At 49.0% G+C, this 19,523-nt stretch overlaps 6 protein-coding genes across 6 annotated transcripts; 4 read left to right on the top strand and 2 right to left on the bottom strand.

The window, feature by feature from the left end:
* The first annotated feature begins 673 nt into the window (after positions 1-673).
* F5B22DRAFT_199768 (acetylcholinesterase) lies at positions 674-2,803 on the top strand. The gene is made up of 2 exons (XM_047969586.1): positions 674-1,356; positions 1,448-2,803. The coding sequence occupies exons 1-2, from the start codon at positions 849-851 to the stop codon at positions 2,677-2,679; spliced, it is 1,740 nt and encodes a 579-aa protein (XP_047830355.1). The 5' UTR covers positions 674-848; the 3' UTR covers positions 2,680-2,803.
* A 466-nt stretch (positions 2,804-3,269) lies between these two features.
* Positions 3,270-4,455, top strand: F5B22DRAFT_199770 (uncharacterized protein). The gene is made up of 5 exons (XM_047969587.1): positions 3,270-3,278; positions 3,350-3,706; positions 3,762-3,884; positions 3,947-4,156; positions 4,205-4,455. Exons 2-5 carry the CDS (start codon positions 3,448-3,450, stop codon positions 4,387-4,389), a joined length of 777 nt encoding a protein of 258 aa, XP_047830354.1. The 5' UTR covers positions 3,270-3,278; positions 3,350-3,447; the 3' UTR covers positions 4,390-4,455.
* A 326-nt stretch (positions 4,456-4,781) lies between these two features.
* Positions 4,782-5,804, bottom strand: F5B22DRAFT_646928 (uncharacterized protein; the record flags this gene model as incomplete). The annotated part of the gene is made up of 5 exons (XM_047978795.1): positions 4,782-4,988; positions 5,055-5,165; positions 5,216-5,337; positions 5,385-5,510; positions 5,567-5,804. The coding sequence occupies 5 exons, from the start codon at positions 5,802-5,804 to the stop codon at positions 4,782-4,784; spliced, it is 804 nt and encodes a 267-aa protein (XP_047830353.1).
* Positions 5,805-7,966: 2,162 nt separating this feature from the next.
* F5B22DRAFT_636624 (uncharacterized protein) lies at positions 7,967-9,007 on the top strand (the record flags this gene model as incomplete). Its single annotated transcript, XM_047977312.1, has 3 exons — positions 7,967-8,032; positions 8,097-8,344; positions 8,422-9,007. 3 exons carry the CDS (start codon positions 7,967-7,969, stop codon positions 9,005-9,007), a joined length of 900 nt encoding a protein of 299 aa, XP_047830352.1.
* A 323-nt stretch (positions 9,008-9,330) lies between these two features.
* Positions 9,331-10,790, top strand: F5B22DRAFT_656231 (uncharacterized protein; the record flags this gene model as incomplete). Its single annotated transcript, XM_047979951.1, has 4 exons — positions 9,331-9,555; positions 9,623-9,807; positions 9,881-9,947; positions 10,268-10,790. 4 exons carry the CDS (start codon positions 9,331-9,333, stop codon positions 10,709-10,711), a joined length of 921 nt encoding a protein of 306 aa, XP_047830351.1. The 3' UTR covers positions 10,712-10,790.
* Positions 10,791-14,098: 3,308 nt separating this feature from the next.
* F5B22DRAFT_199703 (ankyrin repeat-containing domain protein) lies at positions 14,099-16,122 on the bottom strand. Its single transcript, XM_047969585.1, has 2 exons — positions 15,763-16,122; positions 14,099-15,701 (listed from the first exon to the last, which is right to left on the bottom strand). The coding sequence occupies exons 1-2, from the start codon at positions 15,863-15,865 to the stop codon at positions 14,245-14,247; spliced, it is 1,560 nt and encodes a 519-aa protein (XP_047830350.1). The 5' UTR covers positions 15,866-16,122; the 3' UTR covers positions 14,099-14,244.
* Between the last annotated feature and the right edge of the window lie 3,401 nt (positions 16,123-19,523).

Genomic DNA, 19,523 nt, shown 5'->3' with positions numbered 1-19,523 from the left:
GACTAGTTTTGCAGGCGTCATGCGGAGTATTTACTGTCTTCGGATTATTTGGCTTCGACAACTCCTTAATTCTGGTATAATGGCCGTACGGTTGAGGTTGAGAAGGTTGCTATCGCAGTGGCAGCGCACGGCGCCATATTGGCTATCACCCCGCCTGCCTAAAACTCGAGTTGGGCTTTTGGTTCTACGAGCCTTGAATGAGTTGCGCATGCGAAACTTCAGGAGAGAATCCCATCAATAATAGTGAATCCGAATCAGGTCAAAATGGGCGGCCAATTCCCCCCAACGATTTAACACAAGCGGTGCATGGTGTGGCAAGAAAGAATGCTGCCGCTGTATCAAATGTATACCATACCCAGTCGTGCAGCACCCAGAGCAGCAACAAGAGGACGGTTGATGTGGTTAGCCGTTTGCGGCAGCGAAGCACCATCAATAGTGGCTTCACGATAGAGAAGTTGAAGCTCTCTCGGTTAGCAGCAAAAGTTAGCGCATCTTGATTCTTCACCGTTGCGGCTAGCCCTGGTATTGCATCAATTTGGTTTCGCGTCTTGGAAGGATTCGAAGGGCTACTACACGCTTCGTATAAAAGATAAGAGCGTCAACTAACGGCTTTTGATGGTGCAACGGGTCCACAGATTCTCCCTCCCCCCGGCAGATTTCGTTGTGGATATAGGTTATCGCGAAAGGATCGTGATCCTGTCGTGTTGTCGCAGTGGAGTTTGCATATATACCTCGGTAGCCATGTGTGCTGTACCTGCAGGCATGGGATTAATGCGGTTGGTTTTGCCCGTGATATTTCTTTCTATCCCGGAGAGATCTGCCTTGACTCCGTAGCTGTCCCTGGCACGATGAGACTCTCTTCCGCACTCTGGAGCGCCGGGTCCGCCGTGGCGGCGGCGTGCAACTCGGACCCCTCGGCCTTTGACGCTTCCCGCGGTGTCACTTACCTGGGCCTCCAGCGCAATGGGATCGAGGTCTTTTTGAACATTCCCTTTGCAGAGAACACGGGCGGAGCAAATCGGTTCCGGCCCCCAGTCCCATACTCTGCTCCAGCTAACAGCACCGTTGTCGCGCAGACCCCGGGCCATGCTTGCCCGCAGACCCTGAACGCGTTGTCAGGGCCGAACGCGCTATCCAGCGTGAACGATACGTCGGAGGACTGCCTCAACCTCAACATCGCGCGCCCCGCGGGGGCGCAGGCGGGCGACGCACTCCCCGTCATGGTGTTTATCTATGGCGGCGGCTTCTGGCTAGGATTCAATAACGATTTGCGCTACGCGCCCGACGCACTCGTGCGTGAGTCCGTTGCGAATGGGCTGCCTGTTATTGAAGTTAATATTAACTACCGTCTGGGTGGTGCGTTTTGCATTTTCTTACTCTTCTCTGCCTACTCCTTATTTTCCTCCTCAAGATCAAAGACTCAGGAGTGCTGACACGACCACTGCAGTCTTCGGTTTCGGCGTCTCGGACGCCCTGCGTGTCGAGGGCTCTACTAACGCCGGCCTACGTGATCAGCGCCTCGCTCTCGAGTGGTTACAAGCTAATGTCGCGAACTTCGGCGGCGACCCATCGCGCGTTACTATCTTTGGCCAGTCATCTGGCGGACTGGCGGTCGGGATGCAGATGCTTGCCTATGGCGGTGCGCGGGAGGTGCCCTTCCAGCGCGCTATATGTGAGAGCCAGGCGCTTGAGCCAGGAATCACTGGGAACTTCACGTCCGATGCATGGGCCCGTGTTGTGGCCTACGCGGGATGCGACGGTTCTTCTTCGGAAGACGAGGTCGCGTGTTTACGAGAGCTCGACACACAAGCTATGCTCGAGGCCGCCGAGGCGACCTTCCAGTCTGATATATCCGATAATATCGGCGATATCTGGCTGCCGACTGTGGACGACGACTTCCTGCCTGCCGCGCCGTCGACACTGATCCGCGAGAGCCGGTTCGCGGAGAATATTAATGCTATCATCGGCTGGTGCCAGGATGACCTGAATTTGTTTACGGACCGCTCTATTTCTACCCCTGACGATACACGCGCTTTCATTGGAGCGTACTTGCCGGCCATGAACAGTACCACGCTTGACGGTTTGTTAACGCTCTACCCATCCACCGATTTCAGCGCGGATGTGGCCGCCGGCCTAAGCGCCGAGTTCTTCCGCACCGCGCGGATTTGGAGGGACATTTTCATGGTGTGCATGCCGCAGGGCTTTGGAGCGGCCATTGCCGCCAAGAACCCGGAGAGCGTCTACCTGTTCGAATGGAATCAGACGCTCCTCGAACCTGCGTATGCGTCCGCCGGGCTTCCTGGGGTTGGCGTCTTCCACACCTCGGACCTGGAATACGTATTCGGCGATGTCGACCGCTACAATAAATCGGCGCAAGGGTACCCATTCAACCCCTCTTCGCGAGACTACGCGCTTGCGCGCCGCGGATCTCGCTCGTGGAGCACGTTTGCGACCCTAGGCCGGCCGTCACTCGAAGGCCACGAGACATTTGTTGGATGGGAGTCTGCCTCTCCTGTTGGGAAGAACGCCTCATGGAGGGTTTTCGTGGCGGGTGGGCCGCACGAGGGTCTGTCGGCATGGGAAGGGCCAGAGGCGATACCCGAGGTCGCGACGCAACGACTGAGTGAGCGGTGCGCCTTTCTCAACTCAGAAGAAGTGATTGCGCAGATGCAGTTCTGAGAGGCTATAGAGCTCGGGCTAAGACGACTTACTATACATTTTACATATAATCCGCCACCGAAATTTAGCAGATATCCATAAGAGAATAGAAATATTGAGCAATACAATCAGGAGTGGTCTCTCTATATGATGGTGCATACTCAGATGCTCCTGGCTGGGATTCAGGCGATGATGCGGCGACATTAACAGCTTCAGTTGGAAGCATCACGGAAATTGAACATATCTGCAACCGAACAGATAACTTCAGTCACGCTGAAAATCGTTGGGACAAATTATCAGAACACGAGGCATGTGCTATCCTCTTCGAGGTAGTGACAAAATAGAAGGCATAGTTATATAACAGTATATTAGCGGCGATAAGGTAATTAATCAACATTCAACCTGGTGAGAGAGGAATATTGACTTCGTTAACAGCAATCTCACAAAGCCAGACCTGATGAGACAAGACCAATTAGAGCCCAATTGTGCTCGCCTTCTCGGCATCAGTACGTACTAACATCTTGTCCGCTCAGCAGATCTCTTTGTTTTAGGGCATCGTGATCGTGACACTCTGATTCCCGTCCTGAAGCTCCGTTATCTATAGATGGTGGCACTGAAGGGTCTGTCACCCTAGTATTTCCTCTTTCAATCCGGTAAAGGGCCAATAACTGATGCACATATGGTAGTCTAGATACTATGATATCATGCGGGCCACACATTAATCACCCATAGCGTTGTGTATACTGCCGTGCACAGGATATTTTAGCTCAGGCGAAGAGCGTTCTTAAAATGGCGAGAACAGAGTATTTACATCGAGGGGTCCTTGAATTCTCCTTTCCACTCATGTCTATCACGATGAAAGACATACGCCCTGTTCGAAGCTGTGCAAATGGGCTTCACTGGTCATGCATCTGTGGTTGTTTGAATGCCGGGCTCTTATTACTCGCATTACTGTTGAACTACTGGGCAGCAGAGCGCCTAAGCTCCTGTTCCAATGTCTCGTTAATCCAAGACGATCGCGGGTATCCTAGGGCTTTGCATGATAGTTGTAAGATTGTCCCCATTCATAGCTTCTATCGAGAACACTCACCGATTACGATTAGACCCTCTTCTGGATGTAGCGAAGTTCAGACCCATGAGATTTGACGCCGAACTAGGACAGCCCTCCGTCTTCAAAGGACCCCCTAGACAAGAGCTCGACGATGCTTGGGATAGACTAGTTGATCGTACGATTTTATCCGATGCGCCGGAATGCAATTCTCTTGTCTCCTACTAATCGCTTCAATAGTACCCATGATTCTCGTGAATAACGAGACGTTGCAAGCCTTTGATCCAACGTCAAAGCCTACTAAAGGCATTGATGGTCACTTTTATGCTACAGTGGAGGTATACCACCAACTCCACTGTTTGGATATCACTCGCAAATTCATTTTTCGAGATCAGTACCAACACGTTGATACATTCCAAGATCCCCCTGGTCTGGTGTGGGAACATGTCGGTAGGTTGTCACTTCCAGTTACCGTGCACTATTCTAATAGAATGAAAGACCACTGTATAGACCTTCTGCGCCAGGTACTCATGTGCAATGCAGACATTGGTCTCATCTTTTACACTGATGTCGGCCAACGACAACCGGTTGCCCGAGTATCGACGACTCATAAGTGCCGAAACTTCGCGGATATCACGGATTGGGTGAATCGTCACGATTCAGATTTAGGTTTCGTGCCATGAAATCAAGCCTAGTTCAGCACTAGATTACAGACAGATTGAATGACACATATAGCTTTGTTTCATCGCGTTGACTGCGAGGTGATTGTCCGGGATATTGCGTGATTCAATGTGATGTGTATAACAATTACCCAAAAGAATACATGGCACGAGCGGTCTATCACCCAATCCTCCTGTAATACAATACATTCCATCTGCTGGTCATGCAGGACAACAGAAATCAGTCTCAGCATGATGTGTAATCCACTCAGGACGCGAGCCACTACAACCAGTCCGATCACATCACACATAATCCCATTGTAGTTGTACATGTAACATAGAATAGCTTAGTCTGCAGATCCTTAATGGGGAATATAGTTGTGGTAGTGTGTTTGCTATTCTCAGTCACGCCTAAACTAGGGTGAGTACGTGTAGGTACCCCATCCCAACGGGTCATCAGTTACCACGGTGTTCTTGTCCAGCTCCCCCTTAATCCGCCTATTCCATGCCCATTGCTGTATCTTAGAGAAACTTCGACAAGTGTGAGCAACCTCCGCAACCACTTGCATGGGTTTCCCAAGAGAAGTGCGAGTGAACGTGGTAGGTGAAATATCACTCTGGCACTGTAAAAGGGTCAGTCTGGGAGTTGATTGTCTATTAATGCGGTGACAGCGGTTATAATAACTCACCATAATGCTCTGACGAAGCATGTCAATGCAATGGTCCATGTGCTCAATTCCCATCAAGTCATCGGTGTTGGACATGTCAATGCCGTGGTATATGCCCTTTCGTAGCATATTCTCGTCAGTGTCAGCGCGATCTGCCCGCTTCATTTCTCATACATACTTACCAAACAATGCAGCTGATGGAATACGGCCAGTTGAATTATGTAGCCCCCCTGACCGTCCGCGACTGGGAGCGTTTTATTTACCATTGGCCGAGCTTCTTCCGTGCTTATACGCGTGATACCGACTTCTCAAGTATTAGCCAAGAATTCTGTCTTTGGAAATCATACTTACAGTCGTAAAGACCGGCCCACAGTTTGTCGTTGGCGTCTGAAGGTTCTCCTTGGAAGGGAGAACGTTCAATACCAAAAGCACTCGAGAAAACAACCTGCTCGACCTGTGATGCCTTCATTGCTGGAGCTATCAACCTTATCAGCCTAGGTATATTTTACGTGTTCAGGCTTGGAGATACCCACAGTAGGTAAGCGTCTCATAGTCCGGTGACGTCGAGAATAGTAGAATGCACACCGTGACGATGTTTAGTATCAGCGATATAGTGAGTACCACGCGCCCTCGTAGCTTGCGTCTTGGTCGAAGCGGACGCTCACAATCAACATCATCCTGAATAGAACGATTGATCTCTGGGGGCGTGGAATAAGAAGGAATGTGCCTAAGGCGCACATATTGGCCACTGCTGCTAACCGTGTTCGACATCTTAGGCACCGACTACTGACACAGGGTGAAATAAAAGGTAATAAAATGCCGTGAAATCTATTTGAAAGCAAGTGTCAGGGATCACTAGATAGGGGAGGGTGTGACTCTTATTATACTGTAACTACCAGATGTCTTCAAGGCAGTAAGGGTATTCAGGGCCCTTCATAGCTATAAACCTGGATTTAGGTCCCAATCTAATAGCGAGAGATTAAGGACCCTAGATTCTCCAATGAAGCACCTATATTCTGTACGACTCATCGGACGACTGGAGATAGTTGCACGGTGCGACTGGTTGTCGTAGGGTTCACCGGCATCATATTACACGCTGAGATAACAAGCCGGATCGCCAATCGCCGTGTAGAAAGGGGTTTGGTCAATCGACCAATCGTTCTGGCATTCTTGTATCTGCATAACTGGGGATATGAGTGGGAGGGCAACTTAAATATTCAACTCCGTAAACTGGAAGGCATATGGATAATCCTACCTCTAGTTTTCCTACTCATCCGTATTTTCTCTTCTGACACCCAAGACAGCAAGTGCACAGGCCAAAAAAACTCATGAGAAAGCATCAAAGATGAAGGCTATCATTTCCCTTACTACCTTTCTCGTAGGCGCGTCATCATTGGCGCTCGCCCCTCCTCTAAGTCAGGCTGTTAGTATTTCAGTCCAATACCCCAAGAATCTACGCTGATGTTTTACAAGGAAGTTGGGACTAGCCGTGTCCGTGGGCTAGCCGATGAGCTGGCCCCAACCGTGGATGAGGCAGGCACAAGAGCCCTCCCATACGACAAAACCAACGATAGATCACTAGATTCTCCGACCGTTGATGACAACAACAACAGAGCCCAGTGGGTGGCTAGCTACGGAGATGCCAACAAGACAGGGAATGAGAATTCCCCGACTGTCGATGACAATAACAATAGAGCTCAGTGGGTAGCTAGCTACGGGGATGCCAATCGCACAGAGAACCCCAACTCGGGCTCAACAGTCGATTATGCAAGTGCAAGAGGCGAGTGGGTTGTTAAGTATAAGGCTTCTTCCGGACCTGATGGTGCCGACCTCGTGACTTACGATCATTGGGTACGTCTCAACAAAGACCCTGAAGGCAAGAGCTGACTTCAGTAACGAATAGCTACCAACGGGACCTGATTATCTGAATCTAGGTGAGCTGGAGAAAGGCTACCACGCACATTTGGTTGCGATGCAGGGTTCAAGTTCTTGGGTACATTCTGGCGTGGGGTTATTCAAGCGTATCTTCCATATTCAGAATTCCTAGCTAGATCGGAGATCATGATGGCTGTGGAGATTCGAGAAGTACTAAGGGGTTTGATTTTCTTGGACTGCAAGTTGATCGGATCAAGGGATATCGGTCGACAGATCATGCCGCTCCTTCTTTGAAACTTCCTCAATTCAAAGTTCGTTTACATAGCCGCCTTCTGGATTTTGATCGGTCAAGTGTCTAGCCTCTACAGGGTAGTGACTAGGGCTCATGGTTATATAGGCCGACATGGCATTCCAGAGGCGAGTGTCTGTCGATTTCAACTCAGGAATCAAACCATCCATCTTGGAGACCACTAAACTTAGTAGCTGGAACGCCAGTCTGTTGAAATTGACATCTTATTCGAATTAGCTCCCCGGATAACTCGTTGGAGGGATGTAAAGTATTCACGTGGTGCTGCCTGTCCTTGGAGGAGGCTTAAAGGATGAGACTTCACCCCTCTTGTACCTGCCGTCATTTTCGCTGTTGTCTCCCTTGGGAGGAACGAAAATATTGCTATCCCAGAAAGACCAAGAACAAGGATAACTTCCAATCTCGCCTGGACTTCATTCAGCGCCTACTGCGCGAGAGTTCTGCCGCTCCGTATCTGCTGCTCCGTAACATGAATTCTATTCTGGGAATCTAGAGTCTTAGTTCTGATACGTAAACCTGCTAGGTGTAAGCTAGGGCTATAGACAGCGAGTCTCTTGATCTATAACCCTACGATTTTGCCAATTTTTATTAAGATTCTTTTAGTATAAACCGCCACAGTCAAAGGTTCAACAACACAGACACTCGAGTGAGCATGAATCTTCCATAATCAGCACATTGGTAAGTAAGATTACACAACAGCTCTCTGCCCTGCCTCGTCATACCTCTGTCTAGGCATCCAGACCCCGCTACTATGCTGAGGCAGCAACAATCAGGCGTACTTGGCTATACCGTAGTATACTATGTAGAATCTCCAATCGTACGATATCAAAACGTTTTCAATGGCGAATCGCACTGCTTACTTCTTCCTCGCGCCTACGTAGGGTTATCTATACTCGCCGTCGGGGCCTATCCAACTGGGTAACATTATCACCTGTGTCAAAACGCCTGAGCGACCACTCTACAAGGCTCCGAAGCTGGACGATTCGACCGCCTTCTCCACGACGCAAAAGCAAGTCATTTTCTCGACGGAAAGGTTCTCTGGGGGTAAGTTTGGGATATTTACAAGGTTCTTAAATGTAGTACTTGGTCTTGGCGTTGGCGTTGACGTGACGGTGGGCTGGGAGATGAAGTACGTAATCATGTCTCATTTGGACATTGAGGTTTTATGATAACGTGTAAGCTGATTTTCCCATTCCTTTCGGATAGTGACTCGTCATGCTTCACGTTTGAAAGTACGAATACCTCTCAATTCTTTCCAGAACCTGGGTATATCCAGGACTGCATTTCAACGGAACCTGTACGACGCTACTTGGAAAAGTTTCGCTACCGCAAGCCAGTATATATCATCACAAGCCTTAAGATTGCGAAGGGCGTGACGGTCCAGTCGTTGAAGACAAAGACTGTTGACGGAGGTGTAAGTGCTGGGGCCGATGCAACGTCATGGGCCGGGGTCCCTATTGCCGGTGGCATTGAAGCCGGTAGAAATATAGGTAGTAAGGACCATGCATCTTGGGAAGGGAGCAGTGATTTCATTTTTGCATTTCGAGTACGGAGGGTACTGGTAGAGAGGAAGACGGGTGTAGTGAGAAAAGAGGAGGAGTACAAGAAAGGTGCAATGCTAGAAAGCGTGACTGAGAAGAGGGATGGGTCTGAGTTGAGTATTATAGAGCAAGAGGAAGACATGGAGGATGAACTTGAAGGATTCTCTAAGAAAGAGTTAACGGAGGGCAACGAGGTAGTACTTTGTGCTATTCCAGGAATTCAGGGTGGTCCACCAGACACTCTTGAGTAGGCGTTTATGCAGCTCTTGGTTTTGTGTGGTGCACATAAATTATATACGTTGATAACATAATATATTTGCCGCGTTTGTTTATGCTAACTGCTCATGAGGTCCTTAATTATGTAATCGATGTACTCTTTGTCTTTCTCAAATAGACTATCCTTATATACACTCACGTCAATAAAATGATAGCCATCCCGAGGCTTATTCATAGACCCCTTTTCCGCAACCTTTTCAACATTGTTTCCATCCTTTTCAAGCTATTCAATGCATCAGCCTTTTCGGGCAGATGTACCCTCACATAACGCAAAATAAATACCGCAATTCCTGCAGAAATGGGCCGCAATTCAAATCCGTGGAGAGCCTGTGAAGTGTGGAGAAGTCACAATAGTCCCTCAAATCCCAGCGCGATCAGCGGTTCAGACTGCTACGACTTTGTCGCCAGAAAGTTTTCAGAGAGCCTCGACTCCATCGGTGGTATCGGTATCAAAGCCCGTGGCACTCAACAATCACGAGGAGATTCGGTTCCCTCCTGCTCCTTATTTGAGACTAAAACAGATGTACAAAAAGCTCAAGCAAGAGCGAAAGAAACAATACAAGAGTGACTTAGAGTTAATACCGCGGCAGACGGAGCCAAGTGGCTCCCACCGGTCATCTCTCTTCTCCAAATCGTGCCGGGCCGTGGAGGCGAAGTACAAAGCAGCGTTAGCAAACGATTGGAGCGAATGTCTTCGGTCAGTGCCTGAAATATCATGCCCTTATTGCTTCCACGCTTTGCCAGTAGAGGAAGTGGTAGACGAGAAGAAGTGGAGGTACGTCATGACCTAAATAATTACAACTTATTGACCATATCATATTGATGGAGCAAAATACTAATCTTGATAGCTTACACGTTATGAATGATCTTGATCCATACGTTTGCATGTTCCAGGAATGCGACTCGCCTGAAGAGGTATACAGCCATAGTCATACCTGGCTTAAACACATGGGGGAACATGCCCGTAGATAGCGCTGCACTTATTTGTCTGTGCTACAAGGGACGAATACCTCACCCACATGAAAACAGCTCACACTGGAAAGTTTACAGATACCCAACTCGCGGTCCTTGCTGACAGAAATGGCCGGGAATTTGGGCCTATATTCAAATCCTGTCCACTGTGTGGGATCAAGGACTCTGATGGCAATATAGAACATCATTTTGCGGGACATATGCGCTGTCTCGCCATCAGGTCTCTTCCTAGCTACGAAGACGACGCTGAATAACCATGCGAGTCAGGAAGCGAGGAGAGCAGCCTAGCGATATCACTACCAGAAACTAGAAGCACAATAAGAGATAAGGTTGATAAGAACATCGATTGGCACTCTGATGTTAACGAAACGGAGAGGGAAACCTTTGTCTCGGAACCTTCCGAAAATACAGATTCAGACAATTCTATTAGCTATGGTCGATTAAACCACCAGGTCCAGTTTGAAGAAGGACTTCGCGAATTGGGGTCCATTCCCGGCGAGCGGGGATCATCACCAGCATCATCAGTCCGGTGGGGCAACCGGGACGCCGTGAAAAAGCGTGATCATATAAGAATGGACCCGGATCGCGCCATATGCCACGCCCCAGCAATCACGGCCTGCGATTGTGAAGCGAGGCATTTGGAGGCAGCGGTTATGCAGGCACAAGATAGAGCGGTAGGCTCGGCCTACGCCCAGCGTCAGGATTAGGTCCGAAGTCATGCGCAAAGCTTCATATCGGAGGATTTCGAAATATCCCAACAGCAACTGAAAAACTCCGGTAACTTACAACAAGAGAAACCGGAAACCGCGGAAAGGGATTTGAGCCCCCATTTACAGAAGTCAGTGAGCGAAAGCTGGTGCAAGTCTTATCAAAAGTATCCCGAAGTCCCGGAATATTACTTCGGGCTGATTAAGCTCAGCTTGCCTTCTGAGGATGATATTAAATGAGCGTTACAGAACATATACAATCTATGGTGATAGAAGGCGCGTGGTATCTGCGAAGGGCCTTCGGGTCTACAGAGAGTGGCTACACGGGTTCATATTGACGTTCGAGCCCAAATCGGAAATCGAAAAAGAGTAAGAGGGGAAAGGTGGAAGTTCTTTACGTTTTGATATATGTGGGCTACAGTTTATATACTGGGACAGCTCTGATAGCAGGAAATAAGATAATGTCACAAGGGCAGAGATCTCGGCTTGAAACTTGATGTTATTCACAATACAATGATCTACTATGGCTGCAAAGGTACTTAGCCAACCAGTTCCTTCATGGCCTCGGTGGCTTGACTTGACTATTCAATTCTATTTGTTATCTGATAATTATTTTATCTATGTTGGAAAACTAGGAACTTAGTTGATGAAGGCAGGGAATTTGACCCAGGGTGCCGACTTTGCCAACCCTAACGGCTTCCACACCGGCACTCAACATTTATATGCATAAAGTGATACAGATAGCTTGCAGAGCCAATTGATTCGATGCCGCCTTACAAAGAAGCCATGTAGCATTTTGTCTCGGGATAGAACGACGCGGCCAATACTCCGCTAGTAACATGGTGATAGGCAATGTCTACATTTACCTACATGGCACACGCACACGGTATACACGAGCAATACCTTAGAGAACTTCACGCGCTCTCTGACAGGTAAGATTTGATCCGGCCTTAAAAAGAAAGTTGTATCCATATTCAGCTCCTCTCGTAATCGGCCGAGTAGGTTAACCATGCTTGAGCTAGGATGCTAAGCTGAGGGATCTCCTCAGATACACAGATGACATAGAAGCATACCTAGTAATATTTTATCCGCCTTCAAATCCCAGAAAGTTCCGTTCCGAAGAGGCCTCGCTGGAAAGATTGCTCCTGGACATCACATATCCCTTCCCCTCACAGCTGTGGTCCGTACAGTGTGGTGCGACCATCATGCTAGATACGGAACTCTTTCGGGCGCCATTATTGGGACTCAGGTGACACACGTGACGCCACTGACATTCATCCATCCATCCAGGCCATCTCACCTTGTCTTGTCACCTTGTTGTCTGTACATACCTATTTACCCTACCTCCAGATACCGTACTTCACCTATTCATGAGCGGTCAGGCTTCTCAGCACTGATAGCCGTAGATGGGGCGTATGACCAATGGGCTGGAGATGGCACTCCGTACCAAGATATCATATCCACCTGCTGAACATACTTGCAGACATGCGTAGTCATTCACAACGACTAGAGAAGTCAAATTTAAAGCAAACTAGGTATGGTCGACGCAGTTCTACTACTAGTTGATATCATGTTGACCGCCTCGAGAACATAGTGTAAGGTAAGCAAGGTGAAGGTAAGAAGTTGCTTATAGAGGTGGGGGGATCTTACCGCTATACACTCTCACAATACACACTAGTCGTTCATGTATTAGTATCGCTGTCAAGATCATATCATATAGTACACTCCAGGATTCCTATGTCTAGGTAGCCTTGTCGAACGCGACGCGCCACGGCGTCCCGTTTCTGCGGTTCTAATCGTTCCGGGAATGGGGTTCCTGCACAGTATCATACTTGCACCGAAAGCCACGAACACAGTCTAGTGTTGTGTGGCATTAGCTCGTGTACTTGGTTCGAGATGAAGAAGTGAGAACCTGCTCGCTCGCTCAGCTGAATCGGGAGGGGAACTGGCTGTGTTCTATGCGACCAATGAGGATGAGGGGCTCGGATCGCTGGATGTGACTAACTAACCAACTGATACTCATAACCCGACTTGATGGTATGGTTCGGCCGAGATGCTCCAGCTTCATCTTCCTGTTGTTACATCAATCACCGACACGGGACTGATATGTGATGGCTCTTGTTCCCAGTCAATCCTCGTTTTCGATGGCAACATTATATACAGTGTACATCTAACCCCCAATGTACATATACAATTAGACAATACCCGGTCAGTGCCGGTGAATAGCCAACTCGTAAGTAAGCAGAGACTAGTAGTGCTGATAGTGATAGACAGATACCTAGATAAACAGATTGGTTTTGCTAGTCCATGAGACGCGCAAAAAGTAATCTTGTTACCGGGATAACATAAGCGCCAAGAATAGGGGATTCCCGACAACATGGATTCCTATCCTATTGCTACCTTAGCCCACTATGTAGCATTTGGTCTGCCTTTTTCACTATCTAGATTCTACACTACTATGTACTTCGAGGATACTATTAACGAGCGCTTGCACTGTACCACAACACCAAAATCTCACTTCCTTGGCTAACTTACTTAGTGTGTTTGCTCGAGAAAATGCCTCTAGTTCCTCAGGGTACGCATCTCATCCTCCTTCTATCTACCATACAGCTCGAAGGAGAAGCGAAGGAAGCAAGCGAGCGAAGTTGAAAGAGTTGCCGGCCGGTTCTGGACCCTGAACAGCCAACCTAGCTTATCGATATCAAGTCCTGCCAAATCCTCTTGAAGAATGTCCTCCGGTGGCGATTTCGCCAGCGGCATCTAACTACTATCAGCAAGAACTAGCGGGGAGGAATGCTGCTAACGAATACCTAGCACTATGTCGGGTAGTGTGTCTACAGTACTTTAGCCCCTTCCTTCAATTCTTCAACTTCTGTATCAATTGACGACGGGATGGATTACTTACTTAGATAGGATTCGGGAGGAATGCTACTACATAGTATAGTTCACGAAGGAATGCCTGCCTGCCAGCGAGAGCACGGTCCGGTGGTATAGACTAAGATAGACATTATCTATAGATTTTACACTAGAGCGAACACTTTTTCACCTTTTTTTTGCCTCCGTCTTCAATAATCGCCAGCCGGAGTGCAAGGAGGATCAGGGAGGATCAGGGAGGATTTCTTTAGGGTTGTATAGTTCACCAAGAATTGCCTGCCGGAAGACAGCGCTATAAAAATCACCAAGAAAAAAAAAATTCTTGCCGGAGCGTTAGATATCATGATAATGGATGCGTATTCATCCATTCGTGTATTCCCAAGGATTTCTTTCTTGGTGTTGCGTGGCGAATACGCCGAGCTAGCTAACTAATCTGTGTAGCTTGTTGATTGGTGATGATAAGGAAAAGGTATTTTTCATGATGGATGAGTATGAACAAATGCAGTACAAAACAAAAAACGCCCTCATAGCGTAGTATGAATGCTAGATAGACAGTAAAAATAGAAAAATGGTATATGCCGCTTGTAAATGAAAGTAAACACCAGAACCGATAAATCCAGAGACCCCGTAAACTCCCCTCCTGAAATTCACCAGAATGACTAGAACGATGGCTTGCAGCATAACTCCAATGCCCCTAACCCGTAGTGCTCGCCCCGGAATAGATAGCGCCCGTGTTCATCCTCTTCGCTAGAGGGTGTGTGGTGCAGGGCGTCGTTGGCGTCGAAGCCCCGCTCCTTTAGTAAGTCGACCATGGTGTCGAGGCCGAACACTTTCGCGTAAGACATGGCCCAGGCGCCGACCTCGGGCTCGCGGAGAGCGCCCTTAGAATCGAGGTAGGAGATAATCTCTTCGTTCTCCTGTTGCACGGCGATGACGACGGGGGCCGGCGTGCCGACGTTGATGTCTGCACCGTACTCGACGAGCGTGCGCACAATGGCCAGATCCCCCTTGTGCACGGCCGCCATGAGCGCCGTCCGCGTCGACGGGAACCAATTGGGATCTGCGCCGTGCCATAATAGTAATTCGACGGTTTCTACGTTGCCGCTCTCGATGGCGCTGATGAGAGGGCGGAAGTCAGATCGGCTCTTGACGGAATCGTCGCACCCTGGCTTGTGGGGCACGGGTACCGAGTTGATATGAGCGCCGGGTTGGTTCAGACATAAATCCTGTCTCAGTAAATAGCGGACCATTTCCGTGTTGCCGTGGCGTGCGGCGAGGTCCAGTCGTGCGTAGACGTCATCGCGTGTCGATGTCTCAAAGGGGTCTGAGCCGTGCTTCATGATGGTTTCTAGTCTGGTGTAAATGTCTGGTGAGTCAGTGTAGCTGAGCGCCGTGCTTAGGTTCCGCCGTGTGGTTGAAGCGAGATGTTCGTTGAAAAGATTGCTGTTGTTCAGAGCGTACTCGACGACATCCTCGTGGCCGCCGATAGAGGCATGTCGTAGAATAGTCGAAGCAGTGCTAGCGCTCATGAGGGAATAAGTCCTATGCGTCATGTTCTTCTCGACCTGGACAAGATGCTCTACCAACCCCAAATGTCCACGATAAGAGGCCATCTCGATAAGTCGGCGAAAGCTGGGTTTGTTGCTTGCGGCAACGCTGGGACATTGCCAGTAGTCATTTGGGTCTTCAGATATGAGGGCCCTGGCGAACGGCTCTAAACCCATGTATACCACGGCATTGAGAAATAATGTAGCAAGTTGAGGCTGGCTGAATGAGTCTTTGGACGATGTTGACTTTAATAGGGCTGATGTCTCCAATGAAGAATTGATGAAGAACGTGACGGCTGATAGGTCGTAGATGCAGTCTTCTAAGGTCAGACCGGGGAAAATCTTGCTGCCCGTCACCCATAAATATTCAGCCACCTGTCTGTACTGTCCTCGCATTGTTTTGGCATTGCGTTCCTGGTATATCCGCCGGCCCAAGTATGTGCGGAGGTACAGCGTCCATGGTGAGTCGTGCTGTTCCGCACAGTTCATACTAGCTTCGGAATCAAAGGCCACATCATCCAACATCCGCGAGCTATATACGGCTTCATCAGTCAAACATCTGAAGTGGCCTATAGAATTTGTTAGTCGACAAGAATGGACATTGGTAGTATGAGAGGCAGCGACACTGACGGCTTACGAGGCGAAGCCTCATGACACGCTTGAATATCCTATCCTCGACGGCATAGGAGAAGATGTGGTCGAGCAACTCGAGAGGAAGATCGAGTAAATGCATGATAGTAGCGATGTTGTTATTGTAAGTTTATAGTGTTTCTGGAGGGACTATGCAACAGTAAACGGCAGGGCTGGTATTTGTATTTATGCAGGGTCCTGTTGGAGAGGTGTGTAGTAAGGCGAGCGTGAAGTTGAAGTTGAGACGGGATCTGAAGTGGGATATAGATATTGTAGGATTAGGAAGGGGACCTAAGGAATCTTAAAAGGATCTGGGGATCTAGAGGGGTCTCAAATGGCCACGACCGAACCGAGAAGGAATATTAGTGTGATATCGACTGGTAATGGTAAGCTCTGGTAGGACGAGTCGATCAAATAGTAGATCAAAGAGGCTAAAGGGCTACAAGAGCGTAGCGCCGTGTAGAGTATCTGGGCAGGGTATCAGTATGGAGATGGGATGAGATGGAGAAGGGGTTGTGATGGTTGGGCCATGGACTGGGATATATCATGTCTTGAGAATCTTAAGCTGAATGATGTGAAATGTCTCGAGTGTGTATAGGCTTGTACATGGGGGCAACACGCCGTAAGGTCAAACACATACCTACATGTCTTCCTAATACCGTGCCTAGTGTGTAGATGATTGATGTCTTGCATCTAGGCACATATTACCTAGTTACATAGTAGTTAGTTAGTTAGTTAAGGAAGAGAGAGGATGCGAATACGGGTATTGGGGTACCCGACGATAGGTGGCGAAGCACAGCTGCTTGAAGGTATAGGGTACTTGATTTCAGTTCCTGGCTTGGCAGAGACATGGGAAGGGAACGTCAGCCGACACCACGGCGACGACGACGGGTGGGTATACTCTTCTCTCTTCTCCCTTCTCCCTTCTCCGTCTCCGTCGACAGACTTGGTTGCATACTTACAGTACATTATACTGGTACATTACATAGTATACACTATGATACCAAAGACAACACATGACAACAGAAGACAAGTGTGAGATAGATGTATATATTTTGTGTAAGTAAGTACTCATGTAAGAACATGTATGTAGCATCACAGGTAGCATCTATCCGTCGGCGTCAGGTAAGGAATGCATATCTCCAAGTACCGGCGTCAAGGCGAGCCGAGTCTCGTCGTCTCTCTCTCTCTCCCTCTCCCAGACTCTCACTTCCTTGCGCCACACGGCTACTACTGTGCATACCTACTTTACTTACATGGTACTTACGTATATTATCCACGATTATCCACGAATCCTTCTGCTGTGCCGCACAATGTAGGCACAAGTCCTCGGGCCAAGATGGGGTACCGCCCGCTACACCACACGCTCCCGCCGAATTATTGTCATACCTACCTACCTACTCTACTGTGCACAGTAGACGTGGGCGGTCCCCTTGTCACAGGATGAATGGACCTTGCTTGGCTTATTCGTTCGGTGGCAGTTAACCCAGACCCCAGATCAGCCCAGACACATACTTGACTTGCCGGTTGGCATTGTACTAGGCACCGTACTGTAAGTATTGTGCATCGCGTGTGGATTGCCCAGATGCGAAGGCCAATACCAATGTTACAAGGATAAATACCTACTTACATACATGCATTCTTCCTTGCCCACTTGGCATGTATACGTATCTTTTTGCCTGGGTTGAGTGAATGACTTCAGCGGCTCCAAGTGCATCGCATCACAAGACCCAATGGAACGACGACCCATGGCAAATGGACAGATCAGGTAGAACCAATCCTATGTAAGATGCCTGATACATACATACACACACACACACACACACACACACACACACATATACCGGTAGGTATACCTATATATATATATGCACACGTATATACGTGCCTCTCTCGACTGCCCAATGGCACAATGATATGTGTGAGTGTCTCTCTCTCTCTCTCTCTCTCTTTCTCGTCGCACTATTTCCCTAGAATATACATACCCAAGTAAATATTTATTTGTCTATCTTGGGCAAGTCTTGGTCTTGGTAGGCCAGAGGTAGGCTAGGGCATTGGCTAGGGCATTGGCTAGGGCATTGGCTAGGGCAGGCGGTAGTGAGTGTGTTAGTGCTAGGTATGTAGGTCAGACCACACCACTGCACCTCACTGTACCTTAGTCTACCTACAGTAGGTATGTACTGTATGTAAGCGCTGCCCCTGTACAGGACCTTCTAACAGGCCTCAGTCAGAGCCCTGTACAAGTAATTATGCGGGGTGTTCCAGTGCACACAGCTACCTACCTAGCTTACTTAGGTACAGTAGCCCCATTAGCCCCCGCTGGCCCCCCCTGTAACCCCTACCTACCAGTTCCCCCGGCAAAATTGTTATGGCCGATCTTTCATCACATGTGGAATAGGTTGGTATTACATCACGGAGACACAATTCCAATTAATTCCAATTAATTCCAATTTGTCTTTTTGATGGTTTGAGATGGCACTTTTCTTTTCAAGTCGACTCGCTATGATAGGTATCTCATTTTTCATTGCGCTAGGGTGTGACTAGTTGTGCGTGAGTAGCTACTGTGAACAGATGTCAATAAGTAGTATACACGATTCCCGCCTCACTACGACATACATATTTACGAAGTAGTAGTAGTAGTACTATACGTAAGACAGTCTCGTCCTACCCAACATATACTACCTACGGTATCTATGTATGTATGTATAGTAGTAGTTTCTATGTATGGTCCATGTAGCCAGCCAGCCAGGCCGCGTCGCATTGCATCGCATCTTTTAGGGGATCCGGGTGGTAGTTCCCCCCCTCCCCCTCCCCCGTCCGGCCACCGACCAGCGACTGAACGTCCCAGACTCCGGAAAATTTACAATCAGGCTCAATTGGATATTAATTGGATTCGAGGCACTTCCCTTCAGCTGAGCCGGCAATTAATTAATCGTCGGGGCGTGGGAGACAAGCGCGCCCTGCGTGTAACCACTCCCAGCCTGCCTACATAGTACTGCTTTAGAGCCGGACCCAGACATTCCAGAAATATCACCGACTTGGCCGAGATGCTGCCGCCGCCGCCGCGGGGGCGCACGACGATCCGGGAATAGTCACTGCCATTGTGCGTGTCCAATGGCTATCATAGGTAGTGCGATGTACCGGTAGTCGGTGGACTGTATGATGGGCGTCTAGCGTATCATGAACATGTGTTTGCAGATAGATATGTGTGTCTTGTATAGGTATGGATGGCTATCCATGGTGTGAAGGCGAAACCCAGACAGGGTCGTAAATCTTATTCAGCATCGACTGCCAACACCAGTTCCATCCTTGAAAGCGGTGAGGCCATGAGGTCTTAGTGACGATGTGCGCGCCATCACCAAACCCACCACTGGACCATCGACGATGACCATGACACCACCACCAGTCACAGGTCGTGCCAGTCCGGCGTCCACCGTCTGAGGAGAAGGTCGAGAGTCGAGAGTCAACAGTCGAAAGTCGACAGTCCCTCGAGCGACCGGCAGACAGACAGACAGACGGAGAGCGCACAAACACCAGCAGAATCGGGCCAGGGCGCACGCAGTTCGACCTACCCTGGTCGAGCCTGGTCTATGCGGATCACTAGCTACCGTCCCGGGAATCCTGTGCTGTAACACGCCCCTTTCTCCGGGGGGGGGGGGGGGGGGGGGGGGGTTGGGGGGGGGGGGGGGCGGGGGGTAGCCCAATCCCACCCCCCGGGGGCCCCCCCGCCCATTAACCGGCGGAAGCACAATAGGTAAATA

Source organism: Xylaria bambusicola (genome assembly GCF_022495145.1).
Source record: "Xylaria bambusicola strain CBS 139988 unplaced genomic scaffold F5B22scaffold_23, whole genome shotgun sequence".
In the NCBI taxonomy this organism is placed as follows: domain Eukaryota; kingdom Fungi; phylum Ascomycota; class Sordariomycetes; order Xylariales; family Xylariaceae; genus Xylaria; species Xylaria bambusicola.
The sequence above is the reverse complement of the archived record's forward strand: the minus strand, read 5'-3'. Positions and strand labels throughout refer to the sequence as shown.

Bases quoted from the DNA above. Each gene is read 5' to 3' on its own strand.
- F5B22DRAFT_199770 (XM_047969587.1), top strand. From the start codon at position 3,448: ATGGCGAGAACAGAGTATTTACATCGAGGGGTCCTTGAATTCTCCTTT. The intron at 3,885-3,946 runs GTACGATTTTAT...TCGCTTCAATAG, and splicing joins TTGGGATAGACTAGTTGATC to TACCCATGATTCTCGTGAAT. The intron at 4,157-4,204 runs GTAGGTTGTCAC...ATAGAATGAAAG, and splicing joins TCTGGTGTGGGAACATGTCG to ACCACTGTATAGACCTTCTG.
- F5B22DRAFT_199768 (XM_047969586.1), top strand. From the start codon at position 849: ATGAGACTCTCTTCCGCACTCTGGAGCGCCGGGTCCGCCGTGGCGGCG. The intron at 1,357-1,447 runs GTGCGTTTTGCA...CGACCACTGCAG, and splicing joins TATTAACTACCGTCTGGGTG to TCTTCGGTTTCGGCGTCTCG.
- F5B22DRAFT_199703 (XM_047969585.1), bottom strand. From the start codon at position 15,865: ATGCATTTACTCGATCTTCCTCTCGAGTTGCTCGACCACATCTTCTCC. The intron at 15,702-15,762 runs GTCAGTGTCGCT...CAAATTCTATAG, and splicing joins GAGGCTTCGCCTCGTAAGCC to GCCACTTCAGATGTTTGACT.